The 20,311-nt window shown below is 37.0% G+C and overlaps 1 protein-coding gene across 1 annotated transcript in view; it reads left to right on the top strand.

The window, feature by feature from the left end:
- The window catches only part of LOC108345550 (uncharacterized), a 51,382-nt gene that overhangs the window by 27,156 nt on the left and 3,915 nt on the right, over positions 1 to 20,311 (top strand). Inside the window, exons 32-39 of the mRNA XM_052875559.1 lie at positions 6,575 to 6,703; positions 6,789 to 6,874; positions 8,183 to 8,298; positions 8,387 to 8,499; positions 8,943 to 9,066; positions 9,238 to 9,359; positions 13,415 to 13,583; positions 13,678 to 13,867. Coding sequence (XP_052731519.1) covers positions 6,575 to 6,703; positions 6,789 to 6,874; positions 8,183 to 8,298; positions 8,387 to 8,499; positions 8,943 to 9,066; positions 9,238 to 9,359; positions 13,415 to 13,583; positions 13,678 to 13,867 — 1,049 coding nt within the window. The remainder of the gene's footprint in view (positions 1 to 6,574; positions 6,704 to 6,788; positions 6,875 to 8,182; positions 8,299 to 8,386; positions 8,500 to 8,942; positions 9,067 to 9,237; positions 9,360 to 13,414; positions 13,584 to 13,677; positions 13,868 to 20,311) is intronic.

Genomic DNA, 20,311 nt, shown 5'->3' on the forward strand with positions numbered 1-20,311 from the left:
TCATCAAGTTTTATTTTCTGTTTGTCTGCTAGATCAGGAACTTAGGTATAAATTCTGTTAAGCATCCAGTTAGCTCAGTTTATTAGCCAACTGGTTTAATGTTAGCTGATTAGTTAGGCTATCTTGCATTGCAAGCTTCAACGGTGTATATAATCTGATTCTATTAGATCGAGAAATACAAGAAATAAAAACACGAGTTACATTTTTCAGAAACTTTATCATGTTTACTTCTTTAAACATGCTAATTGAAATTCTTTTAGCAGTTAATTTTCATTGAGAGTACCACTTGTGTGCATATGAATCTCTCTCACTCTTTTTTTTGCTGGCCCCTTTATTTATAATCTTGGTATCTCTATTTTAGTTTTTGATACACTTCAAAACTTCCATTATAAAGCCAATTGCTTCCTTGTTGTAAGTTGATATAAGTAGTATTAATGAGAACATTGGTTGAAGGGCAGTCATAAGCAATTTTTAAGTAGGACAGACTGAAGATGTCCTTTTCCCCCTTTGGTTTTTTTGATGATTTTTTTTCTTATATGCTGAGTCTGACCTGGTGGATGTTTCTTTGAAGTTACCTATTATGGTCGCACTATCCTAGAAGTTTAATTTGTTAGAGGAACTTGTGTGACAGGTTTTATGCAAGGACAATATACATGCCTGCCTTACCTTATGCTGAAATTTAACTTTTATTTAGAACAATGTGCAACAAGGATCTAATACTTTGTCCTGAATTAACTACCCCAAAAACCTATGCTATTGAGTGAAAGCACATGAATGGTTACATCTAAATCCTAATGTTATCTTTTCTTGTATAGAAGCATGCTTCTTCGAGGGCTAGGTACTGGGGATGTTTCTCTTCTTTGTATGAAAGGGAACAGGCAACATTTCTAAGAATCATTTGTGAGAATTGAGGAGACTCAATGTAATTGCATAAATGTTGACTTACATTTTTCCCAGGATGATAAAGCTATAGAATTTTACTTTTTTATTGAAAGTTTGGAACATCTCAATTGTTGTTTCTATTTTTTTTTTCATCTCAGGTGATTAGAATGCTGTTATTGTTAGATGTTGCATTTGTTGCCACGACCATGAATCATCAGAAGTATCATCAATATTTATAATTTTTTTATCCCATGCATTTATAGAAAGGTTAACAGAGTTCTTTGACAGGAAGTAAGAGGGTGGGAAACAAGAATTTAAGGTTTAGAGGGTCTGTGCATAAGGGAGATTTGCAGACAACCTGAGTATCATATTCGGAGCTGTGTTTTGGAGAATGAAGAGAAAGAAACTCTCTTTTTCATATTATTATCTTCACACTAAACACATACTTATACAATAATGAAAAACAGTAATCAACAATAAACAGTAAACAATAGGCTCCTACAGAGCCTATATCTAAAAACATATTACATTTCAACACTCCCCCTCAAGCTGGAGCATATAAGTCATATGCCCCAAGCTTGGAACATATAAATTGAATTCTAGGCCCCCTTAGAGATTTGGTCAACATGTCTCCGAGTTGTTCATTAGAATTGACAAATTCAGTAACCAGTTCCTTTGACAACAACTTCTCTCTAATAAAATGACAGTCAATTTCTATGTGTTTCGTCCTCTCATGAAACACAGGATTGGAGGAAATGTGTAGAGCTGCTTGATTGTCACAGTACAGTTTCATTTGCTCATTTTCACAAAACTTCAATTCTTGAAGAAGTTGTTTAATCCACACAAGTTCACATGTAGTCAGAGCCATAGATCGGTATTCAGCTTCAGCACTAGATCGAGCAACAACGTTTTGTTTCTTACTTTTCCAAGATACAAGGTTCCCACCAAGTAAAACACAATATCCTGTAGTAGATCTTCGATCAATTGGACTACCAGCCCAATCTGCATCACAATATCCTTCGATCCGAGTGTTTCCCTTGTTCTCATACAATAGTCCCTGTCCTGGACTTCCTTTTATGTATCTGAGAATGCGAAGTACTGCATTCCAATGATCAACATGTGGATTTTGCATAAATTGACTCACAACTCCAACTGGATAAGAAAGATCAGGTCTTGTTATGGTAAGATAAATGAGTTTTCCAACTAGTCTTCTATATCTCTCTGGGTCTGAGAAAGGTTCACCCTGATCTGTCATTAACTTTTGATTTGGGTCCATGGGATTGTCAATGGGCTTGCAATTTGTCAGACCTGTTTCCTCTAAAATGTCAAGAGCATATTTCCTTTGTGAAATAATGACACCTTCTTTTGACTGTGCCACTTCAATACCAAGAAAATATTTTAGACGACCCAGATCTTTAGTTTGAAAGTGATTGAACAGATGATTCTTTAACTGATTAATTCTAGTGATGTCATTCCCTGTAATAACAATATCATCAACATACACCATGAGATAAACACATTTGTCAGGAGAATAGTGACCATAAAACACTGAATGATCCGCCTCACAACGTTTCAGTCCAAATTTTTGCACCACCTGACTAAATTTACCAAACCAAGCTCGAGGTGATTGCTTTAAGCCATAAAGGAAACGACGCAACTTACAAACTAATCCAGACTCCCCCTGAGCAACAAATCCAGGAGGTTGCTCCATGTATATCTCCTCTTCCAGATCACCATGAAGGAAGGCATTTTTAATGTCTAACTGATAAAGAGGCCAATGACGAATGGCAGCCATAGCAAGAAAAATACGAACGGTACTGGTTTTAGCCACAGGAGAAAAAGTATCACAATAGTCTTGGCCATAAACTTGAGTATAGCCCTTAGCTACCAGTCGAGCTTTAAGGCGATCAATTTTACCAGTAGGACCAACTTTAACAGTATAAATCCATCTACAACCAACAGGCTTCTTATCAGGAGGAAGAGGGACAAGATCCCAAGTGCCATTGTGTTCAAGTGCCTTCATCTCATCAACCATGGCTTGTCGCCATCCAGAATGAACAAGTGCCTCATGAATATTATTAGGAACCTTAGTCGATGATAATGAGGAAACAAAGGAGAAATATGTAGGAGACAAGTTATGATAACTCACAAAATTATAAATAGGATATGGATTGCGAGTAGAACGAATACCTTTACGGAGGGCAATGGGCCAGTTATCATCTGAATCAGTAGAAGGTGAAGATGATGAAGGATCCATGGTCTGAGGATCTGATGCAGAAGGATCTGAGTCTCGAGGATCGTCAGTGTTAGGAGTTCGAGATTGGGTTCGACGTTGATATGTGATAAGAGGTGGAGGAACAATGTTATTTGGATTTTGATTTTGAGGTACTGAATCAGGAATAATTAGAGGATCACATGTTGGTAAAGGAAACATTTGTTGAACAGAGGAACGATCCTCCATGGAGGAAGAAAAAAAAGGTGTATCCTCAAAGAATGTGACATCAGCTGACATATAATATCTCTTTGTGGAGGGAGAATAACATCTATACCCTTTCTGAAGACGAGAGTATCCTAAGAAAACACACTTGATAGCTTTTGCTGAGAGCTTATCAAGACCTGGAGAAACATTATGAACAAAACACATACACCCAAATACACGTGGGGAAACATGGTATAAAGTGTCGTTGGGAAAAATGACAGAGTGAGGAATTTTATTATTAAGAGAGGAAGAAGGCATCCTATTGATAAGAAAACAGGCAGTGAGGACTGCATCACCCCAATGATGTACAGGAACATTAGTATTCAACATTAAGGAACGTGCAGTTTCAATGAGATGTCTATTCTTTCTTTCTGCAATGCCATTTTGTTGTGGAGTGTGAGGACAGGTTGACTGGTGTAAAATTCCTTGGGAAGATAAGAATGAAGAAAATGCTAGAGAGAAGTATTCCTTAGCATTATCACTTCGAAGAATTTTAATTGTCTTCCCAAATTGGTTCTTAATTTCAATAAAAAAGGACTTGAATATGGACAAAAGTTCAGATCTCTCTTTCATTAAATAAACCCAAGTACATCGAGAGAATTCATCAATAAAGGTTACAAAATAATTAAAACCAAATGAAGTAACACGACTTGGTCCCCAAATATCTGAATGAATTATTGAGAAAGGAAAATCACACTGTGTCTCAGATCTTTTAGGATAGGAAGATCTAACATGTTTTCCTAATTGACAAGATTCACAATCTAAGACTTGGATGTTTTTGAGACTTGGAACCATCATCTTCAACTTGAACAAACTTGGATGGCCTAGACGATCATGCAGAAGTTTGGGGGATGAAGTGGTAAAGCAGGAAACTGAGGAATGAGGTTTTAAGAAATAAAGTCCTTGAGACTCATGTCCTTCTCCAATCAGACGACCTGTCCCATGTTCCTGTATAACAAAAGAATTGGCCGTAAAGGTTATGGAACAATTTAAGGTACGAGTCAACTGACTCAAAGAGATTAAATTGTATGGACAATTGGGAACATATAACACAGAATTTAAACTTAGTGAAGGAGATAAGGAAACTGTTCCAATTCCTTGAGATTTCACTTTTGATCCATTGGCAACGGTAATGAGATGAGGAATTCTTGGAGAAGACAATGAAGAAAATGAAGGAATGTTACCAGAGATATGGTCAGAGGCACCTGAGTCCAGAATCCATGGATTATGACCTTCCACAGATTGAGATAGGCTGGCTGTAGGCACACTAGTCATGACAGAGGATTGGCCAGGATTAGACGGTTTTCCAGACTTGTAACGTAAAAATTCTTCATATTCTTCATTTGAAATTCTGGATTCTAGATCACCAGATTTAGACACATGAGCAACTTTGTCTGGATATCCATGTAGAACATAACATTTGTCTCGAGTATGGCCTAGTTTCTTACAGTATGTGCATTGAGGAGGAGGACGTATGCTACGACCACCACGTCCTCGGTTGCTTCTGCCTCCTCCTCTTCCTTGTGGCACTCCTCTTCCTTGTGGCATTATCATAGCTGATGTTCCAATAACATCGATTGAATTCTCATCTTTCACCAATGGAGGTACTCGAAGAAGTCGAGTAACCAAACCATCCATTGAAGGGATTTGATCACCAGCTAAAACTTGATCACGTACATGATCATAATCGGAGTGTAAGCTTCTCAAAATTAGGACCACGTAAAACTTGTCAAGCTTTTTATTGATCCCTTCTAATGAATCAGCTACAAAGAAGTTCTTTAATTCTTCTACAGCAGCCCGAGCCTTTGCTATATGAGAAACCATGTCATGGTTGACTTGTTTTAGAGAAGCTACTCTTTGGGTTGCATCAAAAAGACGTTGTACATCATTAGCAAAAATATCTTCTGCCCTCTTCCAGAATGATGAACATGTTTTATAGGGTCTCAAGATATCTAAAACCTCTTGCTCCACTGACTGCCACAAAATTGCGCATAACTGAAAATCCAATTTTTGCCATTGAGATTTTTCTTCATCTGGAACCATAGAGATATCTTGTTCTAGATGATCATGGTGTCCTTGACCAAGAAACCATAATTCCACTGCAGAAGACCAAGATAAATAATTTTTCCAGTTGAGTTTTGCAGATGTAATGATAGGAGTTGCAGATAGAGAGGAATTAATTGCAGTAGATGCCATTACAGATCGGAAAATGAACCAGACTTGGAGAGATATTCAACTATTGGGAGAGAGAAAACCCTAGGTATCAATTACACCCACTGAAACAGGGAAGTAAGATCAGATATAGGCTCAGGAGAGTGAGGCGAGCGGAACCCTAGATGCGCGGTGAAGTTCCGACCAGCGTAGGGCGGCGCGTGAACAGTACGCGCGCGAGATCTGGCGGGCTGCGGCGGCGCGTGGCAGCGCGTGAGGGCGTTGCAGGGACGGCGACCACCAGGGTTGGGTCGCGCTCACGGAGGCGCACAAAACCCCTAAATTTTCCTGAGAAAATGGGGTACCGGCGACGGCGGCGGCAGCGACGGCGACGGAGACGGCGGCGGCGAAAACGGCGGCGACGGCGGCGGCTGGTGGTTGATGGCGTCTACAGAAGAGAGCCCCGGTGCTTGGCTCTTGATACCATTTTGGAGAATTAAGAGAAAGAAACTCTCTTTTTCATATTATTATCTTCACACTAAACACATACTTATACAATAATGAAAAACAGTAATCAACAATAAACAGTAAACAATAGGCTCCTACAGAGCCTATATCTAAAAACATATTACATTTCAACACTGTGAATATTCTGAGTGATTAATTTTCTAATTTTGATGGGTTTATCTTAAGGAAAGTAACAACTATAGTTGAATTTTCGCAGCTGTCTCCCACAAAAAATGCTAGTGTTGCATAGAAAATTAAAGAAATCACGATAAAATAGAAGAAACCTAGGGATTATTCCTATTGTCTCTTGTACTTCATAACTGGGTTTTGCTGCTTACCAAGAAGAGATCATTAATCATTACATAATCCCTAAATAGTGTTACAGCATACAACCATTTGAATAGACCTTCAAGACTCCATTGCTCTATACTAATACTATAACAATTAGTGAAATTTGGACAATAAAACAAAACTTGTTAACTCCTAAATAAAATTGCTGTCTACTATTGCTGCTGGCTGTCAAAGCTTCCTGGAACTGAAAATTTTGTTTTTTAGGTGAGGAATTCTTCTGTCAGGACACTGTTCCAAACTTTAGGAACTCATGGACAAAAGCTTTCAAAGAGCTTGTGGGAAGATTGTCTTTGGAATTATGTATTTCCTACATTGGACCGTGCTTCTCATATGGTAAAGCTGAAACTATTGGAAGTTGAAATGAAGACTTATTTTCATTGTAAGCTGATGTACTTTGATTATGATTTTTGTTAAGTAGGCTGCTACCTCTTCAAAAGATGAATGGCAAGGGAAAGAGCTTGGTACTCGAGGAGGAAAAGCAGTTCACATGCTCATACATCACAGGTATTCGCAATTGACTCTATTACTCATCTTCTAGCCTAAGTGATATATACTCGTGGGAGAAGATGGGGAGAATGAACGGTGGAGAAAAAAGTAAGGGTAGACTAGACCTCTCTGAAAATAGTCTGGAACAGTGAGCATAAAGCTGATCTCTGGAGTCGTGATCTTGTACTTACACATTGTACTACATTTCTTGTTTTCCATAATGAAATTGATAAGAAATAAATTATACGAATGATAATTTCATTATATGAATAAATTATGGCACCTGAACCCGTAATATGGGCACATGAAAGACTTTCTATTTTCATAATCCAACAACTCTTATCTAAATTTTCATATATTTGGCGACATTCTTCCTTAAGGTTGACCTTACATAAGCTTTATGCTTCTTTTGAATAAAGTCAGTGTTAAGAAGTGGACTTTAGCCTAACTTAGTCTCAAAATACTGGCTTATAAGGTGAGGTTTGCACCCACTTATATATATATATATATATATATATATATATATATATATATATATATATTCTAAATTGGCCTTATCTCTAGTTGGTGTGAGATTTCCAGTACACTCTCCTCACGCTAACGTATATACATATCGAGCATGGAATTAGACATTAATTAGTGGTCCGATAGTGGCTCGATAGCAGGTGGAACAATAGACCTAACGAATAACAAAACTTGCTAGGAAAAATCATGGATCTAATAACATGTTAAGAAGTAGATTTTAAACCTAACTCAACCCCACAAAACTGGTTTGTAAGGTGAGGTTTACACTCACTTATTTATTCTAAATTGATCTTATTTTTAGTCGATGTGGGACTTCCAACAATTAGTAAACTAAACCTATTAAATTGAAGACTTAAACTCAGCCAAGACAAGTTCTATCTACTTGTAGGAACTTTAAGAACAATTAGCATTAAACTAACAAACTCAAGAAAGAAATTATAGAAATCAATAAATAACAACTTAACAATCTTGACAGGCCACAACTTTCAATGAAATCAATGGATGATGATGGCCCATGTGTTAAAGCACAAGAAAGTCAAGTTAGAATATGATTTTTTGATCCGCAAAACCAGGATAGAAATTAAGAGGAAGGTAAAACAGGTATAATAACACAGGGTATAGGGAGAATGAAAAGATTAAGAAAAGTAGTATCTCTGAAATGGTTAATATAACACTGACATATATGCCTTTGTTATGTTTAAGTAACTTCAACTATTGTGCACTGTAATTAACTCCTTCATTAATCACCTAACACTTTCCAAAATCACTTGATATATGTGTACATTCAAATGAATTTTGCAGTCGTAACACAGCTCAGAAGCAGTGGGATGAAACTCTTGTGCTTGTTTTTGGTGGAATAGCACGTATACTACGGATGTTCTTCCCCTTTTTCACAAGCTTAAGTAACTTTTGGTCTGGTGGGTTCACTATTCAAAGATGATGTATCTGGTATTTTTCATTTGGTTTAATTTACAAGCAGTCCTGATTTACTTTTGTTTTATGTAGGCTGGGAATCATTGCTTCAATATGTTGAAAATAGCATTTTAAATGGTAGTAAAGAGGTTGCACTTGCAGCAATAAATTGTTTGCAGACAACTGTTAATTCCCACTCATCTAAGGTAGGGATAATAATTTGGATTAGAGCTGATCTTCTGTTTGTAGATGAGGAATACGTAGCTGAATTTATCGTCAACCATCTTTAACTCTAGCTATGTCTACTTCTAGACTCTGTTTGAATATATTTCTCTAAATACATTTCTAGGAGTAGAAAATAAGTGGGAAAAATGAAAAGAATTTCTCCAAAAGCTAAAATTGGCTTATGTGGAAGATAATTTGTACAAATTATTTCATAGCTTATCCAGAAGTTAATTTTTAACTTACGCATAATCTTATTTTAGCTTATAGATATGTTTATTTCACTTTTCTTATTTTCTTTTCCTATAAGTGCTTCTGGAGAGGTTTATGCAAAGAAACTTTTAACCAGTTATCAAATATAAAAATCAATAAAGCTGAAGTAGTTGAAATATACTCATTTAAGTACTAACAGAAGTTTGTGAATTAGGGAAATATGTCAATGCCTTACCTTATTTCAGTAATTGATGTTTACGAGCTTGTTCTGAGAAAGCCTTCTAGTTACCATGGCAGTGCTGCTGATAAGGTGACGCAGGAGATTTTGCATGGGCTTGGTAATATATTGATTTTCATTTAATTAAGATTTAATGTTTCTGTCTACGTTGGTTATGAATTAAGTCATTCTATTAGGTTTCTATTTTTTATCATACGCCCATAGTCCAGTAGCTTTATATAGTATGATTCATATAAGACTTATTTTATTTTATATTTTGATCATCTATCAGGAGAGCTGTATGTACAGGCTCAAGGATTGTTCAATGATGTTGTATACACACAATTGATATCAATCATAGATTTGGCCGTGAAGCAAGCCATGTTAACTAATGATAACTTTGAAATGGAATTTGTGAGTCCGTTTTCTATTAACTTTATTAATATTGCTTAATTGTTTTTTCTTATTTATTTGTAAGTTGGAACTTAGAACTGTTATTGTTACCTTCATTTGTTTTTCCAACAAAACTGGGAAATACTTGACAAGCAAATATGCTTGAGGGGGACTCAGCAGCGTCTGTCCCAGCTTCTTGTAGTATAGAACAAACATCAGTGGGGTGGTCAACTAAAGTACAAATTCCACATAAAGTAACAGCTTTTTGAGATACTGTCAACTGTTTAACCATGCTGCCAACTCATCAAACTTTCCTTCTATTTTCTTATGATCAGCAACATATGTGGTTTCCATCTCATAGACTCCTTTCAGTAGAGTCCCAGAGTTGCTTCTAGTGCTGAACTGTTGGTTATTGGACATCATATGCTCAATTAGTTGTCTGGATGCACCTTGCGTCTTATCCACCAAAGCTTTTTCATTGGCTGTGTTGGAAATCTCACATTGATTAGAGATAAGACCAATTTAGAATATATATGTGGGTGCAAACCTCACCTTACAAGTCGTTTTTGTGGGATTGAGTTAGATTTAAAGTCGACTTTTTAACTGGCTGGATCTATCATTTGTCTGTCCATAGATGTTTGACCCTCATAAAAGTATTATATGACGAGTTGTTCATTAATTTGATGATGTCAACAGCTTGCACAAGGTCTCTTAAACCTCTCATAGTCAACAATAAAAATATTGTCGGTCTAATGTCCAATATTGAATATAGTAAAATTAGGTATAAAGATTAATCTCCCTTGTGTCTAAAACACACATAGTGTTTATGAAATAGTAGAGAAGATTAAGAGAAATCTCCCTTATGTGTTTAGCATACACATAGGGTAGTTTATTTATAATGTAAGATAAGGGTTAAACTCTAAATACAGAATGGGCTAAGCCCAATTAACAGAAACACACAACTTAACATCTAACACTCCCCCTCAAGCTGGAGCATATAAATCATATGTTCCAAGCTTGTTACAAAGATAGTCAATTCTAGGTCCTCGTAAGGACTTGGTGAATATGTCTGCCAACTGGTTGCTTGAGTTAACGAACTCAGTCTTGATATCTCTAGATATGATTTTTTCTCTAATAAAATGACAATCAACTTCAATGTGCTTGGTTCTCTCATGGAAGACAGGGTTAGAGCTAATATGAAGAGCAGCTTGATTATCACATATAAGTGTCATGTGAGTGACATCTCCAAATTTCAATTCACTAAATAATTGTTTAAGCCACACAAGCTCACAAGTAGCAGATGTCATAGCTCTATATTCTGCTTCTGCGCTGGACCTTGCCACAACACTTTGCTTCTTACTTTTCCAAGATATCAGGTTGCCACCAATAGAGACACAATATCCAGAAGTAGACCTCCTATCAGAAGGGGAACCAGCCCAATCAACATCTGAATAGCAAACGATTTTTGTATCGTTGTTAGGGCCATATAGCAAACCTTTTCCAGGTGATCCTTTAATATACTTCAGTATGCGAACAACTGCATCCCAATGGTCTTCACATGGGGAGTTTAGAAATTGACTCACCACACTAACTGCGAAGGAAATGTCAGGACGTGTAACAGTAAGATAGTTTAATTTACCAACTAATCTTCTGTACCGTTCAGGATCTGAGAAAGGCCCCCCCTGATTTGGTAGGAGTTTGATGTTAGGGTCCATAGGTGTCTCAACAGATTTACAGTTCATTAACCCTGTTTTCTCCAAGATGTCTAACGCATACTTCCTCTGAGATATGACAATACCATCATTGGATTGTGCTACTTCAATACCCAAAAAGTACCGGAGTTTGCCAAGATCTTTGGTTTGAAAATGATGACAAAGGAGTTGTTTCATCTGAGAGATGCCGAGATAGTCACTTCCTGTGAGAACAATATCATCGACATACACTATTAAGTAAATACATCCAGCACTTGAGTGGCGATAGAACACTGAATGATCCGCTTCACTGCGAGACATACCAAATTGTTTATTAGAAAGTGGGTTTTAAGCCTAACTCATCCCCACAAAACCGGCTTGTAAGGTGAGGTTTGCACCTCACTTATATATTATAATTTGGCCTTATCTCTAGTCGATGTGGGACTTCCAACACACCCCCTTCACGTCGAGGTATAGACATCTCGTGCGTGATAGTAGAAATTGGGTGGTCCGATAACGGCCCGATAGCGGGTGGAATAGAAGAATAGAATGCCCACTTAGAACTCGCTAGGATAGGCTCTAACCATGGCTCTGATACCATATGAAATAGTAGAGAAGATTAAGAGAAATCTCCCTTATGTGTTTAGCATACACATAGGGTAGTTTATTTATAATGTAAGATAAGGGTTAAACCCTAAATACAGAATGGGCTAAGCCCAATTAACAGAAACACACAACTTAACATCTAACAGTGTTAATATATTTATAGTGAAGAATGATACAAATATATATGGCAACCAAACATAAATATGGTAAATAGAAGATATTGTTAAAAAACAATATCAACAATATCTACCAATATCAAACAATATCAAAAGTTTACGCTTCCCTAATTTATATAAAACGCAATAACATATGCTATGCAACAAGACAAAACTAAGCATGTTGAAGAAGACAAACACTTCATAAAGGTGAAATTGGATAATGGGACAATATGTACACCATTTGTATCCTCTGGAAATCACTTGTAAATGTATGGACAAAAGGGCCAACCTGTGCTACATTTCAATCTATTGTTGGCAAGTTGAGAATGGGTAAGAATATCCAAGATACCCCTTTTAAAGATAAGAAGATCCAAGAAAATATATTTAATAGCTCTTGCAAAAAGTTTGTCCAACCCTGAAGACATGATGAATAAAATGTACACAACCGAAAATTCGTAAAACATGAAATAAAGGTTCACTTGGGAAAGAAATGGAAGGAGAATTTTTTTTTTTTCAAAAGAAGACATGAGCCCAATGATGGGCAAGTACATTGGTACCAAGTAATAAGGTACACGCAGTTTTAACTTATTGAATATAGTAAAAACTGTATGGGATTAGTCTTCCTTGTGTAGAAAATACACATACAATACTATATTTATAATAAAAGAAATATGAGCTAAGTCCAAAATACAAATAAAGAATAATAACAAAATATGACATCTCCAAATTGTAACTTTCTAAGCAATTGCCTAAGCCAAACAAACTCACAAATGGCTAAGGCCATAACTCTAAATTGTCACAACATTTTGTTTCTTGCTTTTCCAAGAGATCAAGTTACCACCAATGGAGACACAATATCCGGATGTAGATCTTCTATCAGAAGGAGATCCTGCCCAATTAGCCGAATAACAAACAACTCTTGTATGGTTATTAGAACTATATAACAACCCTTTTGAAGGACATCCTTTAATGTACTTTAATATACAAATGATTGTATTCCAATTATCTTCACATGGGAAATTAAGAAATTGGCTTACCACACTAACGGTGAGATAATTCAATTTTTCAACTAGTATTCTATATTGCTCGTGATCTAGCATAGACTACCCCTAATTTGGTAGAAGTTTAGTATTAAGATCCATGGGTGTGTCAACAGATTTTGAATTTGTCAACCTAGTTTCCTCCAAAATATCCAATGCATACTTTTTTGAGATATAATAATACCATCGTTGAATTGTGCCACCTTACTACCCTAGAAATATCAGAGTTAGCCAAGATCTTTGGTCTGAAAATCGTAACAAAGATGTTGTTTCATTTAGGAGATGTCATGGTTGTCACTACTATAAGAACGATGTCATCAACATATACTATCAAGTAAACACATCCAATACTCGAGTGACAATAAAAAACTGAATGATCTGCCTCAAATAGAGTCATGCCAAATCGTTGAACATTGTTGCTAAATTTTCCAAAAGAGGCTCTAGGAGACTGTTTTAGACCATATAAGGATTTTCGAAAACTTTACAAAGTTTTCTAGAAAATAATAATAGATTTCTTCTAACTGTAGTATAATTTCCCTTTTTAGTAGAAACTTTCGTAATGTGATGTTTCATTTTTCTAGGGGAATGTCCCACCAGTGCTACGGACTATACTGGAAATCTTGCCACTGTTACGTCCAACAGAGCACATTTGTTCTATGTGGTCTGTTCTTCTTCGAGAGTTTCTGCAGTATCTTCCTAGGCAGGATTCTCATTTACATAATGAGGATGGTAAAATAGATCAAGCAAGAGGTTCTGACCTTATTTTAGTTATGGAACTATCAGGTTGTATCTGCTAGTTTTGAGTTTTTTCCTTTAAGTTTGAAGTTTATGCTTGTGTTTGCAGATTATCAGATTAAATATGATGCACCAAATGGTGCTACTCCAATATCACACAATGAAGTAACAGCACCAAATGGCATTCCTAGTTACATATTTGCAGAAAGGCTAGTTCCAGTGCTGGTAGACCTATTCTTGCAAGCACCTGCAATTCAAAAGCATATTATGTACCCTGAAATTATTCAAAGTCTTGGAAGGTAGTAATTTCTCTTAATCTTTTTTTTTCTCTGCTCACTGTTATTGGGTAGGATGGGATAACTCACAAAAGGGTGTTGAAATTTTCTTCAAAAAAATAATTTAGTTAGAGATATTTGTACACTGTAGCCAGGAAATGCTGAGAACCCGTTTCCCTGGAGAGTGGACTCAAGCTTTTATAGGTTATGATTGCTACAAAAATGGGAACTTTGAAAATTTTTAAATTGGAAACTGGGGAAAAGAAAAATGATTTTGAATGCATGCTTGAAATGAATGCTACTCTTGTGGGCCCCTTCAAGTTCTTTTCACGGGTAGGAATTCTCCTTTTTTAACTTTATAAAATATAAGGAGTGGATTCTGAATATTTTTCTATCATTCCCTAAAGGTACAAGCTCTAACAAGAATATATAATACCTACTCCTAATAAATGACAATAATGAAATGTGGCAATACAATATATTCTAATAATTACATATACTAAATGAGGAAACTAATCCTAAAAGGTAATCTAAATTATTGAGATATAATTAACATATTTTTCAATATATTGTTTGTGGAGGAGTGGCTCCTGCATTCTTTTCGGGAAGATGTGTGGTTATGTTGAAGATTGATTGTAACTTTGACAGAGATAAAGTCATGTAAGGGAAATATATATTATTGTTGTCATTATTTACTTTGCCAGCTTCGGTATCCAACTGGCCAACATGTTTACTAAGTCTCTCAAGGGTGTCTTATATTGATGAAATTTGAAATAAGCTTGTATAATATGATACATATGCTCCAACTCGACAGAGAGTTAGAAATATGATTTGATTACATTAAGTAAAAGAATATGATATGTTAGGGTAATTCCCATTATTAGATATTGTTTTTTTTCCATTGAATCTCTTTTCATTATAAATAAGAATATTCGTGTGTGTACCCAACACACTTGGATTTCATTATATTCTTTCTCAATTTCTCTCTTCTCAACATGGTATTAGAGTGGTACCACCCTTGGTAACCTGTTTTTTCACTAATCCTTTCAACAAACTCATTAAGTCATAAAATATGTTAAATGGTTATTCTGGAAATTAGGTTAAATGGAAATTGATGTCTTTATTACAAAGAGATCATACAAGATATATACGGGAGACCTAAGCTATTTTAGGAAATATAATAACTATATTCTATTCTAGAATCCCTTGATTTATGGGATTGTCCCTATTTATTCAAATCTGTACCGATTACAATAAAATATATACTTGTTATGAAATACACAAATTTCCTAATTTATTCTTTCCTAAAATACTATTTGATTTCCCACACTCCCCCTCAAGCTGGTGAATAGTTGTTTTCCATTCCCAGCTTGGATACAATCTTCTCAAAATTGTGGCAGCCCAGCCCCTTGGTAAGAATGTCTGCAATTTGATCTTGAGAGGACACATATGGAGTGCATATCAAGCCACTATCAAGCTTTTCTTTGATGAAGTGTCTGTCTACTTCAATATGCTTTGTTCTATCATGATGCACTGGGTTGTGGGCTATGCTGATTGCTGACTTATTATCACAATAGAGCTTCATAGGTTCTTCCCATTTTATCCTCAAGTCTTCTAAGATGATTTTAAGCCATAGCAACTCACATATACCTTGTGCCATGGCTCGGAATTCCGCTTCAGCAGTGGACCGAGCCACTACACCCTGCTTTTTGCTTCTCCAAGTCACAAGATTTCCTCCAAGAAAGGTGCAATATCCTGTAGTTGACCTCCTATCCACAATTGACCCTGCATAATCAGCATCAGTATAGGCTTCAAGCTTCACATTATCATTCCTTTTGAATAGAATCCCTCTTCCTGGAGTTCCTTTAAGGTACTGTAAAATTCTGTGGGCAGCTTGTAAATGGGTCTCCTTTGGGCTATGCATAAATTGGCTAATTAAACTCACTGCATAGGCAATATCTGGCCTGGTATGAGACAAATATATAAGTCTGCCCACTAATCGCTGGTACATCTCTTTTTCAACAGCAACGTCTTCTTCTGCATTTCCAAGCTTTATGTTTGGTTCTAATGGGGTACTAGCAGGTTTGCACGCTGCCTTGCTAGTTTCCTTGAGCAAATCAGTGATATACTTCTGCTGGGATATAAATATCCCTTTCTTGGATTGGGCAACTTCAATTCCCAAAAAATATTTTAGTTTTCCCAAGGTCTTGATCTCAAATTCCTTGCCCAAGCATTGGCTCAACAATCGCTGCTCTTCTTTATCATCTCCAGTTAATATTATGTCATCCACATACACCAATAATATTGTTACTCCCCCTGACTTGGAATGTTTAAAGAACAAAGTATGGTCCCCTTGGCTTTGTTTGTAACCTAGACCTGTCATAACTTTAGTAAACCTGCCAAACCATGCACGGGGGGACTGTTTTAGCCCATATAATGCCTTTTTCAGCTTGCAAACAGTGTTGGTAACAACGTCTCTACCGTATCCCGGAGGTATCTCCATATAAATTTCTTCTTCAAGGTCTCCATGTAGGAAAGCATTCTTAACATCAAATTGTTCCAAGTTCCAGCCATAATTGGCAGCAAGAGACAATATCACCCTAACTGTGTTCATTTTGGCAACCGGAGCAAAGGTCTCCAAATAATCAACTCCATAGGTTTGGGTGAACCCTTTTGCAACTAGTCTTGCCTTATATCTCTCAATTGATCCATCAGCCTTGTATTTCACTGTATAAACCCACTTACATCCAACTGGCCTCTTTCCTATTGGTAAGGTGACTAACTCCCAGGTGTTGTTCTTCTCTAACGCCTCCATCTCTACATCCATGGCTTGCCTCCATTTTCTGTCAGACAATGCCTCAGATAGGGTATTAGGTAGGAGTGTAGTGTTTAGGTTTACTAGGAAGGCTTTATGGGTAGGAGAGAAATTTTCAAAGGACAGGTAATTTGAGAGAGGGTAGAGTGGCTGTTTGGTGCATTTTCTTGGCCCTTTTCTAATGGCAATTGGGAGGTCAAGATCATTTTGGGTTTCAATTTCAAGATCATTTTGGGTTTCAATTTCAGCCTGCACAGCTGGAGAAAAAATTGTTACCTCTTTTTGTGGATTTGAGTTGGATTCTTGAACATTGCTTGATCCTGGAATGGCCTTAGTCTTCCTTGAGTATACCAGCTTCTTACCAAATTTTCCAGCTTCAACATCTCCTTGATCAGCTTCACAATTAATTTCACTTTCTTGACCTATTTCACTTGGTACAGCTTCAATTTGATCTAGTTTAGGTTCAAATATCAGGTCTGGAAGAATGGGAAAACCAGAATTACTACTTTCCTTATCTTCCCTGAAACTCTCCCCCGGAAGATAAGGTTGATGGAAATAGCCCTCTTGTTCATTGAAGGTAACATCCCTAGACACAAAGAATTTTTTGGATGGGGGGTGGTAGCATTTATACCCTTTCTGAGTGAGTGAGTAACCAACAAAGACACACTTTAAGGCTCTAGGATCAAGTTTCCCCCTGTCTGTATTATGAATATGGACATATGAGATGCACCCAAAAACTCTTGGTTTAAGATTATTTGTAGTGGATAGGTTTGGATAGAAAGACGACAAAGCTTCCATAGGGCTTTTTGATCCTAAGACTCTAGAGGGTAGTCTATTGATAAGGTGTGTTGCTGTAAGAACAGCTTCCCCCCAGAGATTTTTTGGAACACTATTTTGGAACAACAATGCCCGAGTCTGATTTAATAGATGCCCATTTTTTCTTTCTGCGACCCCATTCTGCTGTGGTGTTTTGACACAAGAGGACTCATGAATTATACCTTCCTTTTGACAAAAAGAATTAAGGACATGATTGAAGTAATCTTTGGCATTGTCTGACCTAAGCCTCTTAATATTAACACCAAACTGACCTTTTATCAGGGAGTGGAAGTTTAGGAAGACAGAACTGACTTCTGATTTTTGTTTAAGTAGGAAAACCCAAGTGACCCTTGTACAATCATCTATAAAGGTGACAAACCATCAAGCACCATACACATTTGAAACATTAGAAGGTCCCCATAGTATGAACAAGATAAAAGGGGAAATTGCTAATTTTATTACTTATTGGAAAAGATACACGCTTGTGCTTAGCAAGTTCACACACCTCACAATGAAGACTCTCAACATCTAACTTTGTAAACAAAGAGGGAAACATAATTTTGATCACTCCAAAGGAGGGATGTCCCAACCGACAATGATAAAGCATGATTTTTTTTCTGTTGGTCATCAAAGATTCAGATATGAAGGAATGAGAGATTCTGTTTTTGTTGGACAGATTTGGATCTTCAAGATAATAAAGGCCATTCCATTCTCTAGCATGTCCAATCATCCTCCCCGAATCCTTGTCCTGAAAATACACAATAATCGTTGTAAAAAACAACCTTACATGACAAATCCTTTATAAGTTTTCGTATAGAGACTAGGTTGGTGGACAGCTTTGGGACATGGAGAACATCTTTTAAGGTTATTAAAGAATTGATTTGGATATTTCCTTGACCAGCTGCAGTTATAAGGGTTCCATCTGCTGTGGCAATTTTCTTGTTGCTAGGACATGGGGAATATGTGGAGAAGTGTTTGGCTAATGGTGTCATGTGGTCTGTGGCTCCAGAGTCCAATATCCAGTAATTGTTAAAGGGTGTATCTGAGACATTTAATGCAAAAGAAAGTGGAAACTTACCTGAATATGCCAAAGAACACACACCTGTAGGTTTTTCCAGCTTACTAAGAAAGGTTCTCACCCTTTCTATCTCCTCTTGATTAAGATGGGCAGCAGCTTCTGGATTATTTCCTTCATTTGTTCCAGCAGCAACATAAACTTGTCCTCCTTTCCTTGAGGGGCCTCCTCTATGTCCCCCTTCTCGATCTCGATTTAAAGGCTTCCCATGCAACTTCCAGCACTTCTCTCGGGTATGACGAGGCTTATTGCAGTAGGTACACCAGAGACCATCACCTTTCTTCTCCACATTTGTTGATCCTCCTTTCTTCTGTTCGGCTACCATGGCCAACGTCTGTTCTCCTTTATGGTCAGCCACCATTGCTGAGTTCTCTACTACTGCTGGACTCTCCAACATGAGACCCCTTCTGCTTTCTTCACTTCTCACAATAGCCACCACTTCATTGAAGCATGGTACCTTTTGCTTCCCCAATATTTGAATCCTAACTTGATCAAATTCAGGATTCAAACCAACAAGGAAATCATAAACTCTGTCTTGTTCGATATATTCCTTGAGAAGTGCTGAATCTTCAGTACATTTGGCTTTTATGACTCTATAATGGTCTAGCTCCATCCATAATGATTTCAACTGATTGGCATATTCTGTAACAGTCTTGTTCCCTTGTTTTGCTGCCAAAGTTTTCACCTTTACGTCATATACTTGAGCAGCATCTTTGGCTTTAGAGTAGGTTTGCTCTACAGCATCCCAAATCTCTTTTGCCGAATTAAGGAACATGCATGTGTCGCTGATTTCTGGAATCATTGAATTCCACAGCCACGCCATGATCATTGAATCTTCCTCATCCCATGTAGTAAACTTGGGATCCTCCTGTTTGGGTCCAGACTCCATCAGGTGACTCAACTTCCCCTTTCCCTTCAGCACTGTATGAACAAGTTGGGCCCACTTCAAATAATTTCTTCCATTGAGTCGATATGCAGAATGGATATTCTGCAGTTCTCCAGGAAGCTGGGAATGGGAATTCCCTGTTTCTGGAGTTGGGTTCACAACTTCCTCTTCCCTTGACATCATAGCAAGAAGATGGCTGAGCGGAAAAAAGGAAAGGCTGTGCAATTAAGGCACAGAGAAGACAGCAGCAACAGAAGATTGAGCGATAGAGAAGGTTGCAATAGCAAGGGAAAAAAAATGTAATGAATATAGGAAAAGATGCAGCAGCAATGCAGGCTGCCGTCTTAGGGTTAAGAGAGATGCAGCAGCAATGCAGGCTGTCGTCTTAGGGTTAAGAAAAATGCAGCAGCAATGCAGGCTGCCGTCTTAGGGTTTACAATGCGCAGACAGAGCTTCCTAGATCGGAAGCTCTGATACCATCTGGAAATTAGGTTAAATGGAAATTGATGTCTTTATTACAAAGAGATCATACAAGATATATACGGGAGACCTAAGCTATTTTAGGAAATATAATAACTATATTCTATTCTAGAATCCCTTGATTTATGGGATTGTCCCTATTTATTCAAATCTGTACCGATTACAATAAAATATATACTTGTTATGAAATACACAAATTTCCTAATTTATTCTTTCCTAAAATACTATTTGATTTCCCACAGCTATCCTTGTGTAAAAGTAATTAATACATAGAGTGCAACAGAAAATTTGACAATATTCAGTAACGAAGTCTTTAACAAATTCTCAAATAATCATTCTATTTACGAGTAGTATATGTTAAAATGTTATTGCTAATATCTCACATTGACTTGAAAC

The sequence above is a fragment of the Vigna angularis genome, chromosome 3 (assembly GCF_016808095.1).
Source record: "Vigna angularis cultivar LongXiaoDou No.4 chromosome 3, ASM1680809v1, whole genome shotgun sequence".
In the NCBI taxonomy this organism is placed as follows: domain Eukaryota; kingdom Viridiplantae; phylum Streptophyta; class Magnoliopsida; order Fabales; family Fabaceae; genus Vigna; species Vigna angularis.